At 46.3% G+C, this 23,252-nt stretch overlaps 1 protein-coding gene across 3 annotated transcripts in view; it reads right to left on the bottom strand.

The window, feature by feature from the left end:
• LOC146772273 (SURP and G-patch domain-containing protein 2-like) overlaps positions 1-23,252 on the bottom strand; it is a 51,224-nt gene that overhangs the window by 2,811 nt on the left and 25,161 nt on the right. For 2 of the 3 annotated variants that reach the window (XM_085638471.1, XM_085638469.1), the window contains 4 exons: positions 21,327-21,385; positions 20,573-20,715; positions 20,067-20,181; positions 12,247-13,434 (listed from right to left, as the gene is read on the bottom strand). In XM_085638471.1, the coding sequence (XP_085494597.1) occupies positions 20,067-20,181; positions 20,573-20,715; positions 21,327-21,385 (317 nt within the window). In that variant the 3' untranslated portion in view covers positions 12,247-13,434. Of the gene's footprint in view, positions 1-12,246; positions 13,435-20,066; positions 20,182-20,572; positions 20,716-21,326; positions 21,386-23,252 lie in introns of those variants that run through there. The other variant, XM_085638470.1, reaches the window with a different exon arrangement.

Genomic DNA, 23,252 nt, shown 5'->3' with positions numbered 1-23,252 from the left:
CAATAGAAGGATGACATCTTCAACTTACATTTATCTGATGTGTCATAGGTAAATTACCACCAAGAGTGTTACACTCAGGCATCGTACTCTTGTTCATAATGCACACATCACCATAGGGGCAATTTGAGAACTGTACACACAGTCCCCTCTGGACAAAATACTTTTGTAATGTCACAAATGAGCATGTGAAGACTTAATGGACTATGGCATCACATAGCAGAGGCAATGTTTGTTCAGACTTCGACTCAAACCAGCAGTGTAACTGCATGGCTGCAAAAACACTGCATGTCACTCCCATCCTTCAATGCAGCCATGGATCTGTGGAAATAAGGCTACACACCCCATTCACATGAAGTCAGCATGCTAGGCAGTGCATCACACATTTACATTACCCAGTCTCAGACCAACGCATGTCTCTTTTTTGCTGAAGAAGGGCTGTAGAAATGTCTATGTTGCCATCCTCCCCACATACTCAAATGCAATTCTTAATAGAGCATATATGGAGCATATATGGAGCATATATGGAGCATGCCATAGGAAAAATAAGGATGCATGCACATTAACTTGCAATCACAGGCACATACTACTGCAGAGCAACATCATGTGAGCATTCTGAGCAATCTCAAACTTTTACTCTGATTAGTACTCATCTGCTTTAATTGGTCTGCCTGGTTAACATTTTTCAATTGTATCCAATAAACGGGACCACGGAAACGGAGCACGCCTACCGCGAGTTTCAAAATTGTATTTCACAACCCCGATCGCGGTTCCCATTGGCTGCAATGGCATGGGCACTGTCACACCGGGGAAGGGGGGTTGGGGGGAGAGGGGGGGGGGGGGGAGGAAGGCAGTCTCTACTGCAATCCTGCATCTTTCAATTGTAACCAATGACCGGGCCCGCGATAGTGAGGCACGCCTACCGCCGGTTTCAAAATTGTATTTCACTACCACAATAGTGGTTCTCATTGGCTGCAATGGCATGGGCACTGGCACACCGGGGGGCCAGGCGGTCGCTACCACAATCCTGCATCTTTCATTTGTGGCCAATCACCGTAGTCGCAGTGACTGAGCATGCCTACCATAGATTTCAAAATTGTATTTAACCACAGCGATTGCGGTTCCCATTGGCTGCAATGGCATGGACATTGGCACACGCGGGGGCCAGGCAGTCGCTACTGCGATTTGGCATATTTCAACTGTAACTAATGACCGGGCCCGCGTTAGCGGAGCACGCCAACGCGGGTTTCAAAATTGTATTTCACTACCGCGATCGCGGATCCTATTGGCAGCAATGGCATGGGCATTGGCCGTGGCACAGCGCGGGAGCCAGGTGGTCGCTACCGCAATCCTGCATCTTTCAATTGTGGCCAATAACCGTGATCGCGGTGGCGGAGCACGCCTACCACGGGTTTCAAAATTGTATTTCACCACAGCGATTGCGGTTCCCATTGGCTACAATGGCATGGGCATTGACAGTGGCACACAGCGGGGGCCAGGCGGTCGGTACCGCAATCCTGCATCTTTCAATTGTGGCCAATGACCGTGATTGCGGTGGCGGAGCACGCCTACCGCGGGTTTCAAAATTGTATTTCACCACAGCGATTGTGGTCCCCATTCGGTACCGCAATCCTGCATCTTTCAATTGTGGCCAATGACCGTGATTGTGGTGGCGGAGCACGCCTACCGCGGGTTTCAAAATTGTATTTCACCACAGCGATTGCAGTCCCCATTGGCTGCAATGGCATGGTCATTTGCGGTGGCACACCGTGGGGGGCAGGCGGGCGCTACCGCAATCCTGCATCATTCAGTTGTGGCCAATGACTGTGATCGCTGTGGTGGAGCACGCATACCGCACCTATGGACACATTATGCTCTAGCAATGGCAATAGCCAATTTTCATCATTGAACACTATACCTTCACAATGTATTACAGCACCTGTTTGCAAAATTGAATGCTAGTGTGACATTCAACTCACTGATGCCTACACATGTATGTCAGTGCACATGATCACATGCATTGGCATGTACTTACTCACATGTCACCTATGATAATTGTGTGCTTGTACACAGATTTGGTGGGTAACGGAGTCTCATATTTGTGAACATGTCAATGTGTGAGATGGCTAATCAACACACAGTAATGATGGACTGACCACATATGTGCCTATTTCACTGTGCACATTGCTGTATTGATTCTGATAGTTGATCAGCTTACACACACTGTGCTCACTGTGCAACTTAAGCAAGAAGGTGTGGCAGGTACAGCAGCTATGTAGAAGTCAGCAGTGTTGCTGTTTCCAACATGTGCTGTGTAAACTACTCCCAGGGCTGGGGACACAAGATGTAGGAGTGTACCATTTACCATTCACATAGTCTATGCATGTGACTTGTGCATTAAGCTGTTACAGTCCAGTCATTGTTGGCGCTGCGTCAGTCAAGATGTAAGATGTTTGACACATCTAATAGGGAATTAAATTGTCATGTGTCCTCTTTCATATTATGTAGGAGACGACCAAATGTGCATCATCTGTTCCGAGTGCTGGTGAACATGCAGGATGGGGACATCATAAGGAAATTCGGTCTAGATCGCCTTACCCTTCAAGACCTATGTGGTCAGTTGGAGCCCCATCTGAGGCCTCACAAAACCTATTTGAATGCTTGGACACAAACCGTTAAGGTGATGGCGGCCCTGCATTTCTTTGCAACTGGTTCGTTTCAGTACACAGTGGCCATCGCTAGTGGGATGTCTCAAGCTATGTTCAGCATGGTGCTACGTGATGTCCTGTCCCCAATGAGGACATACAAGGACCGCTACATCCACTTCCCAAAGAGCCATGAAATGACAGGTGTGAAGGATGATTTTTATGATCTTGGACACATACCTAATGTTGTTGGCGCCATTGACTGCACACATGTTGGCCTAGTTCCACCACAGGCACGTGAGCACATCTACCGGAACAGGAAACATTTCCATTCCATTAATGAGCAAGTGGTATGCCAAGCGGATATGATTATCTCCCATGTCTGGGCCAAATTCCCTTACTTGTGTAACCATTTATCTGTAAGAGACATTAGTTAGTGATAGATTCCTTACCTTAGAATATTCCCAGGCGTCAGACTGGATCCGGAAAGTTTTCGTCAGCAGTACCCCTGTGCGTCGGCCGGCGTCGTCGTACGGCTCCACATACGTCGCTGGTGTCGTAGCCACCGAGATGACGTCGGATCGCGCTGACGTCAGTTCAGTACACAACTTTTCTGCGACAGGAGCGCAGAGCCAAGTCAGAGACCGACTACTGGTGCAATAAAACTAGGACCCTGAAAGGGATGACCTGAACCCTACAGAACAGTTTGCAGAACAGGGAGGATGAGTGGGCGGTAAGGAATCGATCTCTAACTAATGTCTCTTACACAAGTAACTTGTGCATCTGAAAGAGACACGTTAGTGATAGATTCCTTACCTTAGAATACATACCCAAGCAATACCAACCCCGGCCGTGGGTCTGCGAAGTGAGATTACACCAGAAAGTCACAGAGAAATGAATGGCTAAAGAAGCCGTCTCTCCAGACCGGATTGTCAAGGCAATAGTGCTTAGTGAAAGTATGCAACAAGGCCTGACAGAGGTCTTGCAGGGGGACACCACGTCCCAATGCTGTAGTAGCTGCTGTCGCCCTGGTAGAATGGGCACGCAGCCCAACCGGAGGTTCCTTTTTAGCCAGAGAGTAACAAGCTTTAATGCACAAGACAACCCATCGGGAAACAGTTCGCTTGTGCACAGCCCAGCCTTTCTTGGCGCCCACGTAGCCAACAAAGAGCTGGTCATCCACCCGGAACTGTTGTGTGCGGTTGAGATTGAACGAAAGTGCACGTTTTAGGTCCTGACGGTGGAGCCACTCCTCTTCTCTTGAAGGGTGCGGAGACGGAAAAAAAGTGGTCAGAGTGACAGTTTGCCCGAGATGAAAGGCAGAGACTACTTTTGGTAGAAAGGAGGGACGCAGTCGAAGCACAACCTTGTCCGGATGAATAGCCAGGAAAGGAGGTTTACAGGAAAGAACATGGAGCTCACTCACTCACCGAGCGGAGGTGATGGCCACCAGGAAGACAGTTTTTAAAGTTAGTAACCTCAAAGGACAGTTATGGAGAGGCTCAAAGGGAGCACACATTAAGTATGTGAGAACCAGGTTCAAGTCCCACGGAGGTATCACAAAAGGAATAGGAGGGAAAAGGTGAGCAATGCCTTTGAGAAATCTATTGACAACTGGGGACTTGAAAAGAGAAGGCTGATCAGGCAGCCTAAGAAAGGTTGAAAGAGCAGAAAGGTAGCCCATGATAGTGCCCAGAGCAGAGCCCTGCTGGGCCAAAGAGAGAAGGAACAATAGGACTTCAGAAAAAGGATCAACAGCTTTCGCTGTGCACCATGCCACAAAGTTTTTCCACCGACAGGCGTATACTGTTTTAGTGGAGGGACGCCTGGCTGCCAGAATCACATTACAGACTTCAGGAGGCAAGTCAAATGGAATCAGCTGTCGCCGCTCAATCTCTACGCAAGGAGGTGGAGGCTGGACAGGTTCAGGTGGAGGTTGGACAGGTTCGGGTGCAGAACAAATCAAAACATTCACCCCCAGTCAAGAGATCTGGGTTAAATCCATCATTCTTTTGCTCACCATGCCACCCCAGTTTAGACATGGCCATATGCAAATCAGTCTTGACCCTGTGCCTCATGGGAACAGTCCAGCCCGAACTGCTAAGCCATGTCTTCCCTGGACCGGAATCAAGCATCCTAGGACCGGTTTCTGGCTATCAGCCGTCATCAGCCAGGATAGCTTGACTCCAGTGGCGTAGTGAGCAAAAGAACGATGGATTTAACCCAGATCTCTTGACTGGGGGAGAATGTCTGCATTGTCAGCATTCCGTCCATCATTTATTTGTTGTAACGCTTTTCGCCCTAAGTGGGATGGGTATTCCCAGACGTGGGACCCGTGCTCACTACGCCACTGGAGTCAAGCTATCCTGGCTGATGACGGCTGATAGCCAGAAACCGGTCCTAGGATGCTTGATTCCGGTCCAGGGAAGACATGGCTTGGCAGTTCGGGCTGGACTGTTCCCATGAGGCACAGGGTCAAGACTGATTTGCATATGGCCATGTCTAAACTGGGGTGGTGTAGTGGGCAAAAGAACGATGGATTTAACCCAGATCTCTTGACTGGGGGAGAATGTCTGCATTGTCAGCATTCCGTCCATCATTTGTTTGTTGTAACGCTCGGGACCCACCAGAGCAGGCCCCACGACCGCAGCTGCGCCGACACTGCGGCTGCGCTGGCCGGCGGTTCTGAAAGGAACGCGCTTGGGCGCCTCGACCCTGACCTCGAAAGGAGTGAAAAGCAGATCCCGAGGGGGTGCGCGTGGTGGCGAGACCGAAGGACTGGGCCGTAACCCGAGAGTCCTTAAAGCGTTTCAGGATGCTATCCGCCTTGTCACCAAAGAGGCGTGTGCCATCAAAGGTCATTTCCAACAAAGTGTTCTGGACATCCCCGGAGAAGCCAGTAGTTCTGAGCCAAGCGTAACAGCGGAGCGCCACCATTGTGGAAAGTGCCCTGCCGAGGGAAATCTGTTGTGTCAAGCCCACAACGGATAGTAAATTTAGCAGCATCTCTCCCTTCAGTAATGGCCTGGGAAAGCACCGTCAGAGCTTCCACAGGGAACTGAGGCAGCACCTGTGCCACGGTGTCCCACACAGAATGTGAATAGCGCACAACAGGCACGCAGTATTCACCGCTCGCAACCCGGAACTGGCAGAAGTGAAAATCTTTTTCCCAAACTGCTCCAGTTTTAGTTTCCTTGTCCGGAGGAGCAGAAGGGAATGCGCTCGGCGAGGCAGCAGCCTGGACAACCAGACTCTCAGGTGTCGGGTGTTGTGTGAGAAAGCTAGGGTCGCCCGGCGCCGGGCGATGGCGGCGTGCCACACCCTTATCTACATGAACACCTGTGTTAGGTTTGTTCCAGGTGCTCAAAAGGATGTCAGTAAGTGCATTGTTGAAGGGCAGCAGCAGCTCCGCGGAGGAGGTCGCTGGCTGCAGCACTTCGGTCAGGAGATTGGTCCTGATAGGCACGGAAGGGAGTTCGAGGTTAAGAGCCTCAGCCGCCCTACGCAACACCACTGAAAAAGTCCCAACCTCCTCCATAGCCACGGAAGAAGGGGACAGTGTACGAGGGTGTGGAAAGAAATCCAGATCCACTGGACCCTCCATGTCGCCTTCCCATTCAGGCTCATCCTCGCACTGAGCTTCAAGAGGGTCTTCAGACCCCTCCCAGTACTCCCCTTCATCCACCGGTTGTTGAAGATGCCGGTAAGGACGAGGTGCCCGGGGAAATGAGACAAACTCCCCACCAAGAAATAGAATTGGGTGGTAAGGGACCAATCCTGGTTCCGGATGTCCTTGTAAAAACTGCAGAAGAGTATAAGGTGCAACTTTCCGTCACACGGGCAATTCGGGAGTTTAAGACACCATTTTTCCAATCTAGGGAATGCTAATAAATAGTGTGCCGAGCCTTAGCCTTGTTAAATAGAATCTGTGTTTGGGTATTTCTTACCAGTGTCAGATATAACTGTGCCTCAAACTCCTAGCGTGGCTGGAGAGGCACGATAGGGACAGGTCCTGGGTGGTGGGGATCCGAGATGCGAAGGGGATGCTTCGGTCCACCAGTTCTGACATCGCAGAGGCATTTGCGACACCCTTCGAGCGCGTATACGTCATAGTAAGCACGAGGTCCGCAATGCACTGTGAACAATTTCTCTGGGATTTTAATTTGCCAATGGTGCCCCCGAGAAAATATGAGGACCTGGAGGAGGACATTACGGTAGAAGAGCTGGGTAAGGCACTGGGTTCGCTTCGGCCGGGGAAGGCTTCCGGGCCCAATGGGCTCCCGGTAGAAACCTACCAGAAGCAGGCAACGATCATCCTCCCCCCACTCTTAGCGATGCTACAGGAGGCGCATGAGGTGGGGCATCTCCCAGCAGACCAAATGGCAGCCACAATCGTGGTGATCTACAAGGAGGGCAACCCGGCTGATCAGTGCAGTTCCTATAGGCCTATTTCCCTCATCAACGTGGAGGCTAAGGTCCTGGCAAAGGTGTTGGCAGACAGGATGCTGTCAGTAATCAAAGACCTGGTACATGTGGACCAGTCAGGGTTTATGCCTGGTAGAAGCACTAGGCACAAGCTGCGGAGGCTTTATGGGGTACTGCATATGACGGGTGGGAACGTATCTCAGCAGACGGCATTGATGTTGCTTGTTGACTCCATGGCCTTCGACAGTATTGAATGGCCATACCTATTTATGGTCCTTCAGCAGCTGGGTTTCGGCCCATCCTTTTGTAGCTGGGTCAGACTCCTAGATGAGGGGCCTACGGCACGAGTGCGGGTGAATGGAGCCCTGTCCAGATCCTTTCAGCTTCGGAGGGGCATTCAGCAGGGGTGCCCTCTTTCCCCGCTCCCGTTTGCCATGGTGTTGGAGCTTCTGGCTCATTGGATCAGGAGAGATCCTGAGATTTGGGGGTTGCAGGTGCCGTAAGATTGGGAGGAGCATATTTCTCTGTACGCTGATGACATTGTACTATCCCCAGCATGGCCATATTACTCCATAGCGCGGGTCCTTCATATTTTTTTGTTGTTCGATAGCTATTCGGGATACAATATCAACTGGTCAAAGTCGGTGATCTTTCCTCTCTCGGGTCCTCCTCCCCCAGGGTCCCGCAGTGCTGCGCGGCTCCGGTGGCGGTGGACAGGTTTAAATACTTGAGGTGTCTCACTGCTGATGTTAGCCACTGGCGCTCGCTCCCGCTCTCACTTATGGGAAGGGCGGCCCTGTATAAGATGCTGATGCTACCGCGGCTTCTTTATATATTACAGAACACTCCCTATCAGATACCACAGAATATTTTTAAGCGCAGAGCACAGGAGGTGCGATCTCTGCTGTGGGGTCGCTGAGATTTCCCCCTACACAAGTTACATAGGGGGGGGTCTTTGATGGAGGGATTGCTGTTCCGGATGTCAAGTTGTACTACTAGGCCTCCCAAATGCAGGTGATTAATGATTGAGCATACATTGGGATGGATGAACCAGCCTACAGAGTGGATAGGGCAACGATGGCGCGGGGCAATTGCGAATCGCTTTTGTACTCCTGGCGGATGGGCCCGACCTGGCCGGAGCATTCTAAAGTGGTGGTCCAATGCTTGAGAGACGCCAATAAACTGATGGGCGGAGAGGCTGTCTGGCAGAACCCCGCTCTGGACGGGGGATTCTCTCAGGAAGGTGGCTGCGCGGACGGGATTCAGGGGTTGGCGCTGAATAGGCATTGGATATTTGGGCGACGTGTGGAAGGGGGACAACCCCGGCACCTTTGAGTACCTGCAGAAAGACTAGAACATGCACAATTCACAGCGATACACGCACGCATCTGCAGCTTTTACATACTCTGCACACTCACATCCAGCAAGGGGTCTCCATTCCAGACTATTCCCCGATGGAGGATCAGCTACTGCTGGACCCCCATACAGGGAAAATCAACCTCTATGATTAACCGCAAACTGATTAACAACCTCCCGGATCCCTTGGTCTCCCTTAGGGAAGCTTGGGCTGGTGATCTAGCGGCTCTGGATGATGAGAACTGGCAGGAGGCGCTCCAGAACCCTAGAGAAGTGGCTATGCGCGTCAGATTTAGGCTGGTGCAGCTCAAGATCCTGCTGCGCACCTACTATCCTCGCATTCACCTTTTTTACTGGGGTCATGCCGTCGGTGCTGTCCGTTAAGGAGTGCGGGAGGAATGTACCTTCATACATATCTTGTGGGAGTGTCCCGAGATTTCCATATTCTGGCGGAAGGTTACGTAAGTCATGTCGGATGTGGTGGGCGCGCCTGCTCCACTCAACCCAAAATGGCTTCTCCTAATGATTAGAGGGGATGCAGATTGGTCCAGGTATGTGGGTATATGGCTGGCACGGTCAGCGGGGGTGGCAAAGCATAACATTGCCAGGTGTTGGGGGGCGTTAGCACTCCCACAGGTTGAGGAATGGAAACGAGATCTTGATTGGTGTCAGAGGGCGGAGGAAACAGTATATAAGAGTAGGGGGTGTGCTAAGAAATGGGAAAAGGTGTGGATGCCGTGGAGAAGGTATAGAGGGCTGTGGGGGGCAGAATATTAGTAATATGAAGAAGGGCAACATGGGGGCCTGCTTAACCCGAGAAAGTATTGCTTATGATTCTCTGTTCATGGCATTTAACGTACTCATGACATTGTCTCTGTATGATGTGGTTTCTCGAGCTTTTGTTAATAAAAAGATTTTTTTTTAAATAAAAAATAAAAAGATTGCAGGCAGCTGTTAAATGCCACGCAGGGCCTTTAAAAGAGTAGGCATGGAATGACAGTAGGCATCCAACTGCAGGCCCATCTCCCTGCTGTTTTTTTATTCAAAGACCTTGGAGAAGTACGTCAACTTCGTACTAACCGACATCATTGAGGTCAACTATGTGCTGCATGAGAGCCAGTCAGGTTTCAGAGCCTCTCTTAGTACAGAAACAGCCTAATTGGAGGTCTCTGAAACTATCAAAGCTCAGCTGGATAAAGGGGGAAGTGCGGTTTTAATACTACTGGATCTGTCTGCGGCCTTTGACACCGTGCCCCACGACAGGCTTCTGCGTAGGCTGGCAGAGTGTGGGGTCGGGGGTACGGTGTACCAATGGTTTTCCTCTTTTCTTTCAGAGAGGCAACAAGAAATCTGGTCTCCGCCATTTTCAGCGAACATTACCTCAATGCATGTGGGAGTCCCGCAGGGCTCTATCTTGAACCCTACCCTTTTTAATATATATATGGCCCCTCTCGCTCTTTTAGCGGAGCGTCATGGAGCAAAAATTATCTCCTATGCCGACGACACTCAACTCCTGTTCACCTGTGATAAGGGAGCGTGCTTTCGCGGGCTGGAGATAAAAAATGTCTCACTGAGGTCTTTACGTGGCTACGACAGAACCAATTGAAATGCAACTCGGAAAAATCGGAAATCATTTTTTTCGGTTGCTCCCCCAATGAGGACTGGACGGAATGGTGACCCAGTGATATGTCCCCTCCCGCAGCACCCGTTAGCATGGTCAAAAATTTAGGAGGTAAGTTGGACTCGGGTCTTAAGATGAAAGCCCAAATTCAATCAGTCGCCGTCACCTGTTTCGGCCTGATAAGAATGGTGAAGAACTTTCTCCCTCTCCTACCGTTAGAATCTCAAAAGATTGTGGTGCAAGCCTTGATTACATCAAGGCTGGACTATGTGAACATCCTGTATCTGGGGCTGCCCGAGTACTTGCTTAATCGGCTGCAGGTTGTGCAGAACGCGGCAGCCAGAGCGGTTCTCAGGGTTAACACCAGAACACGTATGTCGCCCCTCCTGGAAACCCTTCACTGGCTCCCGGTGAGGAAAAGGGTTCAGTTTAAGGCCTTAGTTCTTGCCTACCGAGCTTTCCATGATACGGGTGCTGTGTATCTGAGGAACAGGATTCAATGCTACCAGCCACAACGGGTCCTTAGATCCGCTAAGCAATCGCTCATGGTGATCCCTAAATTCAAAAAATCCCGGATTGGAAGAAGGGCATTTCAGGTGCATGCTGCGCGTATATGGAATGAGCTACCCCTACATTTGAGGCAACTACCGGACCTGTTGTCTTTCAGGAAACAACTGAAAACTTGGTTATTCCAACAGTAACTATGGGCGAGGGGAGTATGGGCTGAGGTCTACCGTTACGAGATTAGTGCCGGGACACTCCTTGTGAGTATCCGTGCACATTACAAATATATTATTTCATTACGTGGAAGCCTGCTACTGTGCCTCCTTTGAAAGTAGGCAGCAAGGCAATGCTCATCTTTCTGCTGACTGGTCAATGTTGCTCATATGGAGTTCTGCAGAAATGTGGGGCCCAAGCAGTTTTTAGGTTTCAACTAGGCAGCGCTTATGCGGTCTTGAGACATGCAGTGTTCAGAATAGGTCCTTGGTAAATCCCAGCTTTTCACGTCACCCCTCCCACTACTCTTTCCGTGTGCATGGAGTAAGTTTATTTTTTTATTTTTTATCATGATCGCCAAGCACTCGCCCTCATCGGATGGCTGCCTTTCCTTTTCTTCAGTGCGCGCTGCTTTAACATTTTTATTAGGCCACCTCGGAGCTTAAAAATCGGTCAATCTCATGCTGTGCTTTATTGCTTTCCCTCTGTATCAAGTGGGGCACCATCAGTGTAATTATCTGGAGGCGTGGGGGGCAGCATTTAAACCTTTTCTACAGCTGATTCGCCAGGGCATAACTTGTACAAGCGTTATCAACATCGCATAGCTCTTTAAGCAATTTTATAGACTAGCTGATCTGGTGCAGACCGCATTACTGACAACAATCTTGTCTGTGCTACTCTGTGTGTGTTTCGGCTCCACCATCCAGTGTATGTAAACCTAAGCTACCAGCTCCAAAAACATAGCTTTTAATAAGCAGTAGTGTACACTAATGTGCTGCGTTGCAAAATAATAATAAGGTACCAAAGCAGTGTCATAGAAAAGCAGATAGCTCTAACTTTCACTAATGGAAGAAGGATTACTTTGGAAAAGCTTGTTCGGACATGTGGTTGGGCTGAAACTTCTCATGTGCAAAATTATCTAGTAAAACCAAAATAATTGTGTTGCGAATTTACAAAATACTTCATTGGCTGAAATAGGTTTTTAGTTATGCCAACTTGGATGATTCGCGGAGTATTTCCCTAACATTCTTGTTACATTTATAACATACCTGAAGTATAGATGAAAATATAGTCTTTACAAGCAAAACTATGTGAAAGGTCAACTTGCTTGGAGTATATACTGCACTGCTACAAAATATGTCGGATGACGGATTTCTTTTTTTTTTTAATACGGTCTATAACTTTTTCTATGTCTCAAGAGTCCTAAATCGAATGGGCTATTCTTTTGCTTTACAACAGTGAATGATGGTTTGCGTGGAAATATGGTAGGTTTGTTGTTCTAGTGGGTTCATCGACACCCGCAAACCTGTATGTGGACACGGTTATATAGTGCATGTTTCAGACGCACAGAACGTTCCTGCTGGGCACACGGGACAGAATCAAACTGAAAGGTGTCAGGACTTTCCAGACTAATCACTCGAATATTATTAGAAATTTCCAGGTTGAGACATTTAATAAAGTTTTAAAAATAAAAACAGGAATCCATTGCAATTAAATTGTTTATTCAAATACCACCGGATGTTACAAATATTGTAAATATGGTCTCCTGTGGAATACAACAACGCTTGTTTGCTAATTTACAGCAGGAACATTTACAGCTAAATAAGGACATTACTGTTTGGACACCCATGGTAAGAGACATCTCAATACTCTGCTCCCAGCAAATTATTGAACTCACGGTGTTCCAGAGTCTTGCGGCCAAAACAGTTTTCTGTCTCAGGAAAAGACAAACGACCTGAAATCCAAGTACCTAGCAAACTACTACAGTTCTTTAAATGTTCCCATGTAAACTGTTTAACATCCGATAGGTTTCCAGTACTCCCAAGAAAGACCCTTTGTTAGGGAATGCCTGACTTAACAGGAAGCAGAATTGTTTTAACGAGTCATGTAAGACAAAACGAAACAATTTGTTAGTAGAAGCAATTGCCAGTGCACACCACAAAGGAGAATTGCATAGAGTGCATGCTAAAAGCAGTGTGAGGTCCACGAGATTATTTCCACTCGAAGACAAGCAATTACTACAAACTGCAGCAGTTTCAAGTAAGAGTGCATTATGGTTTTATGGTTTAATAAAACACAAACCATGTATATTAGGAGGCCCCGCTTATGGCTCCACAAACTCAGTTCCCGATGGGTTGAAAAGAAGAATTTTTTCACCAGTGCACTATTTGAGTTTGATAAAGGTCATTTTGTGCACAAGTCTAGCCAAACATTTTGTAAATTCCAAGTACAAACTGGACAAAATCGCTTTATGGCCCAGTAGTTATGCAGCCAGGTTTCTACACAGAAATCTGTGTTTTCACTCTGTTGTTGGAAAAGCTAGGGTATAATCTGTGCTCGTTTGAGAGCCAGACAAAAGAGCGTTGGCTCACTTTTTCCAGGCAATATGAAAACTGTCCCAAGCACAACTTGGTGCCCAAAGCTCAAACTACAGACAGACAACTGAACCGGAGTCCAATAACATTTTATTAAAATCATATAGAATGATTACAAATAATACTTTGCACAAACTATTGCTTGTAGTAGATGCATGGAACACATGTAGAATCCGTCCACGTCTAACACTAAACGTTTAGCAACCAAAATGTATAAAACTTGACCTGGAAACAGACTTTAAAAACAGACTTAATACAACACGGATGCTTGAAGTCCTCAAGTCAGGAAACCTGCAAACTAAGATAAAAGAAGCCTGTCATTTTGTGTCAAGACATCACATTTGCATTAATATTTCATGGACTTACATGTATTTAAAATTCAAACTAGTGCTTCAGTACCTGCAAACGCAGGGAACTGTTTTTTCTGCAGAACAAAAGGGGTTACATGGCAAATAGGAAGCCTTTTGTTGCCCCACTGGTACTGTGCAGATACCCTGGTCTACGGTTTGGTATAAAACATGTAATGGTGCAGCACATCTTGAATTCTTCCACTGTAGGGCGCGAAATGGTTATGCCTAGAGCAAATTCTCAGTGACTCAAATACCCAAATGGAATAAATTCAGCTGCAGAGGGTGGAAATCCCACAACCTGTGCGCAACTCACTGTCGAGTCTGCCTATTCCCAGCATTTCAGAATTAGAAGAATAAGCATATCAAATTCAACAGCCAGTTATCTCCAAAGCTCTTGGCAAAATTATGGAACCTGTGTTCTGTGTTTAACTGGCATGCAAGTTAAAAGTAAACTGAAGCCACCAATTAACGGTTGCTCTAAGAACAGAAACTAGCTACAGTGATGAGGTTGAGCTCTGCTGAAAATGAGAGTAAAAACGGGCCTTCTATCTCCCCAGGACCATCCTCTAAGTGCAAGCCCATGGCAATCAGGCCCCCAACACCCTCCAACAAGAGGATCCACTAGAACTAACAGAGAAAGGAAAGTTTGTAACACTGGGCCAATCTGAAGAGCCAAGTTTTGGGCATGTGGCAGCACGAGGACTATTTTTTTGGGGGGGGGGGTGAAGGTACTCACTATTCAATTAGTAAATGCCAGAATTGCCTAGCAATTTAGAAGGTCCCATTGTGCCTGTATAACGTGGCTAAAACGAAAAGATAAAAAAACTTACTAGTGGGCTTACTAAAAACCATGGTGACACTTCCACGGAGTAACATCTCACAAACGCTATTAGAAGTACTAAGTAATGGGCTTGGTGAACAGCACACAAAAATGTATTGGAGGAACTGCATTCACTGAAGACTCTTCCAAACATTTGCAGTTGCATGTCGGAGCACATTTAGAGCAAAGGATAGAAGAGCCATTGAAAGGGTAAACAAACTCCAAATGAATGTAACATCGAGAGACAAGTACAACTGGCTGCTTCAGATAAATATCAAAAGGGCAGTCATCCACTCTTGGCTAGTAGTCGTGCCCATCTACAGGTTGCCCAGGAAAGTACTGGATATCCAATTTGTCAAGCCTAGTATCACGTACTGCAGCAATGCCACTAAGCAGTCTTAAAATAAAAGGCCTCACTGAGTCAGACCCAACAACTGTAATTGAGGGAATGGTCACAGCCCTAATCATCGCGAATTTGCTGAAGTGGGGTTCATTCCAGGTACGGGAGCTAGAAGACTGCAGTGCAAATTTTGCCACAGTGAAAGAATCACCAAATTCGCTAAGGCAATCACAACACACTAGGTATCACATGATTTTAAAGGCTGGGACTTGACAGCTTTAAGGTTAACCCAGAAAAGGTTTTCTAGGCGGATACATTAAAAACAGACCTTTTTTAATTGACGTTTTAGAGAATTTGACCATCACTTGTACTGGCTTACACCTCAATTATGAGGCTCTTAACGAGAGAGGGCAGGACTACACGGAGATTTGTGCGCTTTTAGCTATGCAAGCACCTAATAGCACCAAATTCAAGTTTAAAGCATCTGATCCAATTTAAAAATCCCTCATAATAGCGGTGAAAGAAAGAGTTCAATGCAGGTGCTAGGCTTAAATCACTGGCGGCCTGCTTGGCAGCAGGAATTAAAATCTATGATGCGGCGTTCTCTTTCACATTTAAAGTACAAATTGCTTTGCCATGTCACTATTTTCTGAACGCCAAGAAGCGCACAGTAATTTCTTCTCATTTATTAGAACATGGATACTCTAATACACCAAAGCAGGCCTTTATGTTCAGTGCCTATAGAAAGGTAGCAACGCATTTTAAATGCAAGAGTCTTACACAAATATTTAAAGTTTTAAAAGTCTGCCCTCTGTTAAATAGGGTTTTGCACTACTTTTTCCAGTGTTCAGCATACCCTGGTCGCAGATACGGAAGCGTAGTTTGTAGACTGCCAATTAATCACAAACAATTCCAGTCATCTCAAGGCCTCCACAAGTGCACTAGTTTATTTTTGCTTTTAGTGACCAGACGTGGGTCTTACCCAGCATGCGTTCTTTTCCGGTTTTCAAAGTGAAGTCACTGCACCTCCTTCCACTCAATTAGCACATGTGGCATCATTACAAGACAGTATCTTGTTTTGCACAAGCCCCTGTATTCATCAGAAGCTTTGATTAGAGCTTCATATTTCCCAAAAAGCAAAAAACCTGGCTCTTAAGATGTACACTGCTTCTATTTCAGGTCATGGCAGCACCAAAGAAGCTGTTTTGGTGCACGTAACCTTATAGACAAGATGACAGACACACGGTTAGTCCTATGTGCGATGCCAATATTGAAATTTGCTGTCATTTGCTAACGGGAGTGATAGTGCAAGACCAAAGACGGAACCTTTAGAAGCAGCCTAGTGGCTGCTTTTTGTACTAGCTGCAGTCGCTTGAGAGAACACTTAACACCCAGAAACAGAATCCTGCCATAGTAGTCATGACCGGATCAAAGCCTGCATCAATATTCTTTGGGCTGGCATTGGAAGGCAATCTAAAATCTTGCTTAGCATTCCGAAACAGGTAGCCACTACCAAAATTATCTGGGCGTTTATTGACAGCTTGCTGTCAAGGTAGAAACCCAAAATCTAAACAGCTCATAGTGGTATATAGAGTGGTTCCGCAAACCAAACTGGACTGAAGGTACAGGGATGTAGGGTGTCACCTTCAATAGTAATGCAGCTAGGTCTGGTCTAGTCAACACCTTCACTATTAATCAAGGCAAGTCCCTCCAAAGCCCAATTCCTGATCCAGAGTTTCAAAATGCCCCAGTCAAGACAGCTTTGAAACCTCAAACACCAATGAAAGTGTGCTCCCAGGCATGGGTTAGTTACACATAGGACAATGTCCTCACGATGTAGATGTTCAGGTAGGCACATTTCCTTCATGGACATTGGTAGAAGGTACAAGTACACAGTGGGATTCCCTCCAAAAACCAGTTAACGGTGCTAAACTTACACCATGAAGCTGTCTGAAGACGACTAGCTGCCACTCCCACAACCACTGTTAGACTGGACTGACCCTGGTACAATGTCAGAAAGTACTGGCAGTGACAAGAAATGCGGGTTAGTCTCTCTTATGCTGTCAGCGGAGCAGTGTGCTCCTGGGAAAACTGCTTGGAAAATAAATGACCTGCAACAAGCCTCTTTATTATAAAGCCAATTGTTGGAATGGCTTACAAGGCAATCGGGTAGTGTCAGACAGCTGGTCGGACAGGTCAGTGTGTGGGTTTTAGGAATGTTTTGGAACCTGTTGTAATTGCTGATTTCCGATATCATTCATTGCCTGCAGAATACCTACAGTTTCACATGCCTTGCAAAACACCTAGACAGCGTATCTTTACAAGTTCAAAAGTTCAAAACTGCCTCTATTATCAAGCGTTTGCCACGTATTTTGGTACCTGGCCCCATTTTCTGTCCCAGTCCGACCCTGCAAAAGGCACCTCCACTGCTTCAAGAGAAATCTTGCATCTGATCGGATTATGACCATTCCGCTTTCCTCGAAGACTGCTGTACCGTAAATTGAGCATTACCTTCTACCTCTCGATAGCCTATTTATCTCACCTGCTCTATCAGTCTGTGTGTGTAAAACAAACACAACACCTGCAGCACAGTATCACCACCAATCCCTCAACAATCTATGATATTTCTGGTCTCTGAGACACCAAGTCGGCCTGGTAATCACCAGAGGCACAAACTCACTACTTTCAAGATCGCAACTTTCTCCGCACCGCTAAGAATTTCCTTTTTTTGTATTTGCTGAAGTAGAATCTAAAAAAATTGAAGCGAGTAGCCTCCAAAGTTCACGAGCAAGACCATGTTTGGTACAGCCATTTACTTTCTGCATCATCTTGAACGTTCAGCTGACAAGATAAAGAGCACTTATGGCTCCTGTGTCAGAGTCCCTGGCTGAATCAACAAGCATTTGCAATGCAAATAGGTCTCGCATTTGTGAGTTAGAGCTATTGGCAATGTTTTTTACCTACACGTTTTATTTTTGGAGTAAATGTATGTAGTGTGCAAAATCCCTTGGAAAGGTCCTGCACTTTGTAATGAATATATTGAAAAAGACGCAAAGTGTGGATTGTGTCAACAATTGCTTGGCACGTACCTCATGGGTGAAGTGTCACCACACATGCACACCGTGGTACTTTACTAATGCGAAACTCATTAATAGAAGTAGTGCTTACAGACTAACCAACGCGATCGGAGCATGTGAATCCAAATCCCGGCTTCTCTTTCATTTTCTAGACTATTTGACTCACTCTCCTGCATCTTGGTTATCCCCAAACACTGGGAGGCAATGAAGTTTGCCTGGGGGGCTTCGGGGGTACATGAAAATGTATTCATTGCCTAGTTGTCAAAGGTCGCCCGGTGCTAAGTTAAAAGTGTGCAGATTTCATTAAGATATTAAGAGTACTTTACTCACATCTATGAGAAAATCGACATTAACTAAACAAAATGCCAGAATGCGTGTCAGTTTTCACAGTGTTTTAGACAGTACTGGTTGCTTAGTTTCATTGCATTCATTTTTGTATTTACTCTTTTACACAGCATCCAAAGTAGGTGACCTAACCCCAAAGCCCCGAGTTGTTAAATGACCCATAGAAGGGAGTGTTTAACAGTTAAGCAAATGTGTCCAAATGCAATTTTGGTAGTGCCATGGAATGATCAGCCAATGAGGTACTCGATGAGCAGGTATTTAACTACACGTTCAAAACGTACGGTATTGTGGCTGTTTGTTTGTACACAACCACCTCTCTGAATGGGTTTATTAACACAGAGCTTCATCTACCAGACAGTGCTCACAGAGAGGCGACTAAAGCACAGAACAAAATGTATTCATTTATCCTGAGTGTGAAGGCACCCGGAAGGCTTAGGTGCCCGCCCGGAGAGGCTAGGGATCCCAGCGCTTCTACAGACTCTGCCGTGCTCCTCTGCACCAGCAGGGCACAGCTCAGAATCTACCTTTTTTGCTAAGAATAGGTGAGGGGATGAGGTTAGGGCATGCAGGAGTTGCCGGCAGATTTTCATGTTATTGAAAGTGATGATTCTGACGTGAGGCAATGGAGACTGACTTTGTCTGCACCAGTCTATTTCTCTACCATCTACCGGGCTTACTGTCATGTATCCATTCATCTCTCTTTGTTAGAGGTGCGCGAGCCAATATATTAATTAACAGGTAGACCCAGCCGGAGATGAGCCAAGCGTATAAGAGCCAGTGGGCGAGCCGTGAAAATGATCTGCATGTTAATCAGACAGTAAACATGATGTAAATGTGTGATAATGTCTCTACAGAATTCAAAAAAGTACATTTCTTTAGCGCGTCAGCTCAGCACACAAGATTATAGCACTGAATTGAGAGGAAGTTATTACAGTGCTCGTTTTAAGTAGGAGTTAAAACACTGCCGCTCCTCCTGCCTGACAACAATGCCATTTGTGAACTAAGAAGCGTTAGTTGCCATGTTGCCTAGAGTCTTAATATATTTAGAGTAACATTAAAATCTAGTTCATTAAACACGAGACTTCTGTACAGCATGCATCTTGAACTCGCATATTTCAAGGTGGCAATAATAAAGATGAAAACGGAAGTGCCGGAAGCCAAGAAAACACAAACGGGAGGGGTGGGGGGTGAGTAGTCACAGACTGGGCGGTGGGGAGACAGGGAAGACAATAGTGTTAGGAGTAAAGGGGCCAATAGCCGTGAAAGGATACAAATGATGAATGAGGAGGGATTAACAAGCCCCAAACCAATCGGAAGGCAGCATTTAAGACAAAAGCCAATAGGCAGAGAGTGGGCGGAGCCTCCACATTATAGTATATACTGCATGCCTCGCAAAGCGATGGTAGCGCATTTGCACTTTAACGCTAGGAGAGGACTAAAAAGGGAAGAGGGATGACTCCTGTCTACTGGAAAACCAACCAATCTGAGCTACAAACTTACAGTCCATAGCCTGCAAAACGTGTCAAAGACAGATTTTGCATCTAATGTTGTAAGAAGAGGTTCCAGCACAGCAGTGTACGCTCTACTGGCAAAGCTAATGCCATTAGCATAATCTATTCTAACAGGGATATCAGCAAGTAAGTGTAGAAAAGAGGAAATACAAAGTATGGCCTAGGAATTATCCACTTTTTTTAAAATCCACAATTGTAACACCAAGACAAATGTGGACTGCCTTAATTACTATGCTTGCTGCTCAAAATTGACTACTTCCAGGAAAGTTATTAGGCAGGATTAAAGTCACAGGATCTGGGGTGAAAGAAGAAAACCATGATTTTCAAGTGTAATCCATTTTTGGTGAGGAGCAACATTTCCTGCAACTGAAACACAGATAGCAGAATCTGCTCATTTTGGCCCCACTTTCAGCCATGTCAAACTTGTGAAAACTTAACTGAAGTAGGAAGAAATTTAGAAGACCGCCTCTACCACCTTTGAACCTACCTAATTAGTTTGTTTCTGCTTGTGCATCTGCATCATTCTTTGACGGAAAGAATCAAACGTATCTTCCTTCTTTACACTCGCTTCACCCAAGCCCTCCCCTCTTGAAGTTGTACCCCTGCAGAATAAATTGAAGAAAGTTAGGCAATTTAGAATCACATTCATAGACATGAGCAACTATGAATAGAGGGAAAGTAATATAGTCAATATAACCCCAGAAGCCCCTGCACCTGGCACCCTCCTAACATACCCACCCAAAGAGAAGAGGCAAATTTACACCCCCTCCAGTAGCAGTTCTGGAGACAACTTGCATCATGCAAGAGCACTGCATGCAACACCATATTCTATAAAGTTGTTTCATGAACACAGTAACACAATCCAACTTACCTTTAAGTTGAAAAACCAAACTATGCAGCAATTGCTTTCCTTCATATCCCCCAAACGTGTACCATGTCCCCCAAAAAACACACAGAAACCCTGAGCGACATCAAGACATTGCCACAACATACACTTTGACCGGGTCTTTGATCCCAGCGCCTTCAGAGCCGAGGCCTTCGCCCTCCTTCCAGCCCATTTTACTCAGCATCTGGAAGCCCACATTCTTGTCAGTTAGTTTCTTGTTGGCGTACTCCAAATCTCTTTTTTCTGGTTTCTAGATTGCAGAAAAAAATAATTGGTAATCGCTTAGAAAACACGTTACCTAAAACCCTCAAAAGAAATCTACAGATTATAAAAACAGGCAACCACTCCCGTTTTAAAATTCACAAATTAAGCCAGGAATAGTCATCCTGTAACGTAACAAAAATAAAACCTCAGCAGACGACCTCAAAATAAGGAAACAAATCATCCCATTGAATTCGTCATATTATATAGTTCTAGTGGGTGGGTGGAAGAAAAAAAAAAAAAAAGCTTTTGAAGTTTCCCAAAACCAGTTTTCATTCATGGGCTTAAAAGGAACTGCGAGGGATGTGGCCCTTGAAAGGCGTATTTGGCCAGGCCTGTGGCATGGCTCAGAGCAGTGAACATCACAAATCACTACATAAGTAAACAATTCTGAAGGGGAGAGGAAATGATAACATGCAGAAAATGAACAATGCGTCTCCTTCCCCTCCGTTTGTCATTTATATTTTACGTAAGTGATCAAACAATAACCAAGGAAAAAAGTTATTCAAATTGGCTTTTACTTTGTGCTGTGATCTTTGACATGTGCTGTGATCTTTGACATTAGCCTAATAATAGAACATAGGGAAAAGCAGGCATTACCTTCTTTTGTACTGGCCTTCCCTTTGGCCTCTCATAAGCAATCCTAACAGGGTCATGAACTGGGGGAAAGAAAACATGAAGTTGTTATTCTACTGCTGTGGAATCGCTAATGCAGATGCCATTTAGATTATCCCATAAGCAAATCAGAATATACTTCAGCCGGCGGGGCCTGATTACTTTATTAGACCAAGAGAATTAAAAAACCCAAGACTGAGCTACAGCGCCTTTGATCTAGCCCCTTCACAGCACTCTAGAAACATGTAAGCACAATATACTCCATTTGCTCTGGCTATCTCAGGCTACAGTGAGGCAGGGTATTACACACTGCATAAACCGAGTATTCACACTACAGAGAATCATAAAAGTTAAAAAAAATAATAATAATTAAACCTACTACAAGCAAAATACCCAGAGAAGGCTGCTAGTCAGTAGCGGATCACACTTATGTGGGTTCACAGTTATAATCATTACAGAGTGATTAATAATTTCTTTATTCTTCATTATTAGTATGACAGAAAGAAAATGCAGATCTTTGGGTTCAGCAGCAGCCTGAGACAGCCAGCAGCAAGGGCAGACTTCAAGCACACCAAGGTGCCTACACCAATCAGATTTTTTTTTCAGGGCCCAGGAAAAATAGCAGTCTGTCACCCCACCACTTCCCAACTAGTTACAACTAGAGATTGCGCACGTTTGAGGTTTCAGTTTCATACTCCAGTGCTGCCTGAAAAGGAAAGCAACTGGGTGGCCGCCACAAGGACAAATGAGGTACAAAAGGGGGTGGTGATGGACGGAGCATCAGAACCAAACAAACACTCACACCCAGTCAACAGATCTGGGTTTGATCCATCACCGTTCTTTAGCCCACTCTGCCACCCCAGTTCAGACATGGCCATATGCAAATCAGTCTGACCCTGTGCCTCATGGGAACAGTCCAGCCCGAACTTCCAAGCCATGCCTTCCCTGGACCGGAAACAAGCTTCCTAGGACCGGATCTGCCACTGGATTCAAGCAGGCCTGGCTGAAGACGGCTGAAATGCCAGAAACCGGTCCTAGGAAGCTTGTTTCCGGTCCAGGGAAGACATGGCTTGGCAGTTCGGGCTGGACTGGTCCCATGAGGCACAGGGTCAGACTGTTTTGCATATGGCCATGTCTGAAATGGGGTGGCAGAGTGGGCTAAAGAACGGTGATGGATCAAACCCAGATCTGTTGACTGGGTGTTAGTGTTTGATTGGTTCTGATGCTCTGTCCATCACCACCCCCTTTTGTACCGCTTTGTTCGCCATAAGTTGGCAGGGTATGCTCAGACGTTGAGTCCCTTGCTCACTTTGCCACTGGATTCAAGCAAGCCTGGCTGAAGACGGCTGAAATGCCAGAAACCGGTCCTAGGAAGCTTGTTTCCGGTCCAGGGAAGACATGGCTTGGCAGTTCGGGCTGGACTGGTCCCATGAGGCACAGGGTCAGACTGATTTGCATATGGCCATGTCTGAACTGAGGTGGCAGAGTGGGCTAAAGAACGGTGATGGATCAAACCCAGATCTGTTGACTGGGTGTGAGTGTTTGATTGGTTCTGATGCTCCGTCCATCACCACCCCCTTTTGTACCACAAGGACAAATGAAGCAGCAGAAACCAAAAGGAGAACTGATCAGGGTACAAAACTAAAATAGTGCTCTCACAGTGTTTGTGTACATGTGTGCTAGAGAGAAAGTGGCAGAGTAAGCAAGAGTATAAATGAGTAAAACTTAAAGACAAAGTATGAGTAAAAGGGAGTTCAAATGTGAATGAGAGCAGGTAAAGGAGAGTACCCATGAGCGAGTAAGACAATGTCTACGAGTGCGTATTAAGTTTACAGTTGTCCCTGGCATACTGAAGGCAATTCGGGGCTTAGAGACAAAGATTGCTCAATCCTAGTGCTGGTATATCCGAGG

Source organism: Triturus cristatus, chromosome 12, assembly GCF_964204655.1.
Source record: "Triturus cristatus chromosome 12, aTriCri1.1, whole genome shotgun sequence".
NCBI lineage: Eukaryota > Metazoa > Chordata > Amphibia > Caudata > Salamandridae > Triturus > Triturus cristatus.
This window is presented reverse-complemented; position numbering and strand designations above follow the sequence as displayed.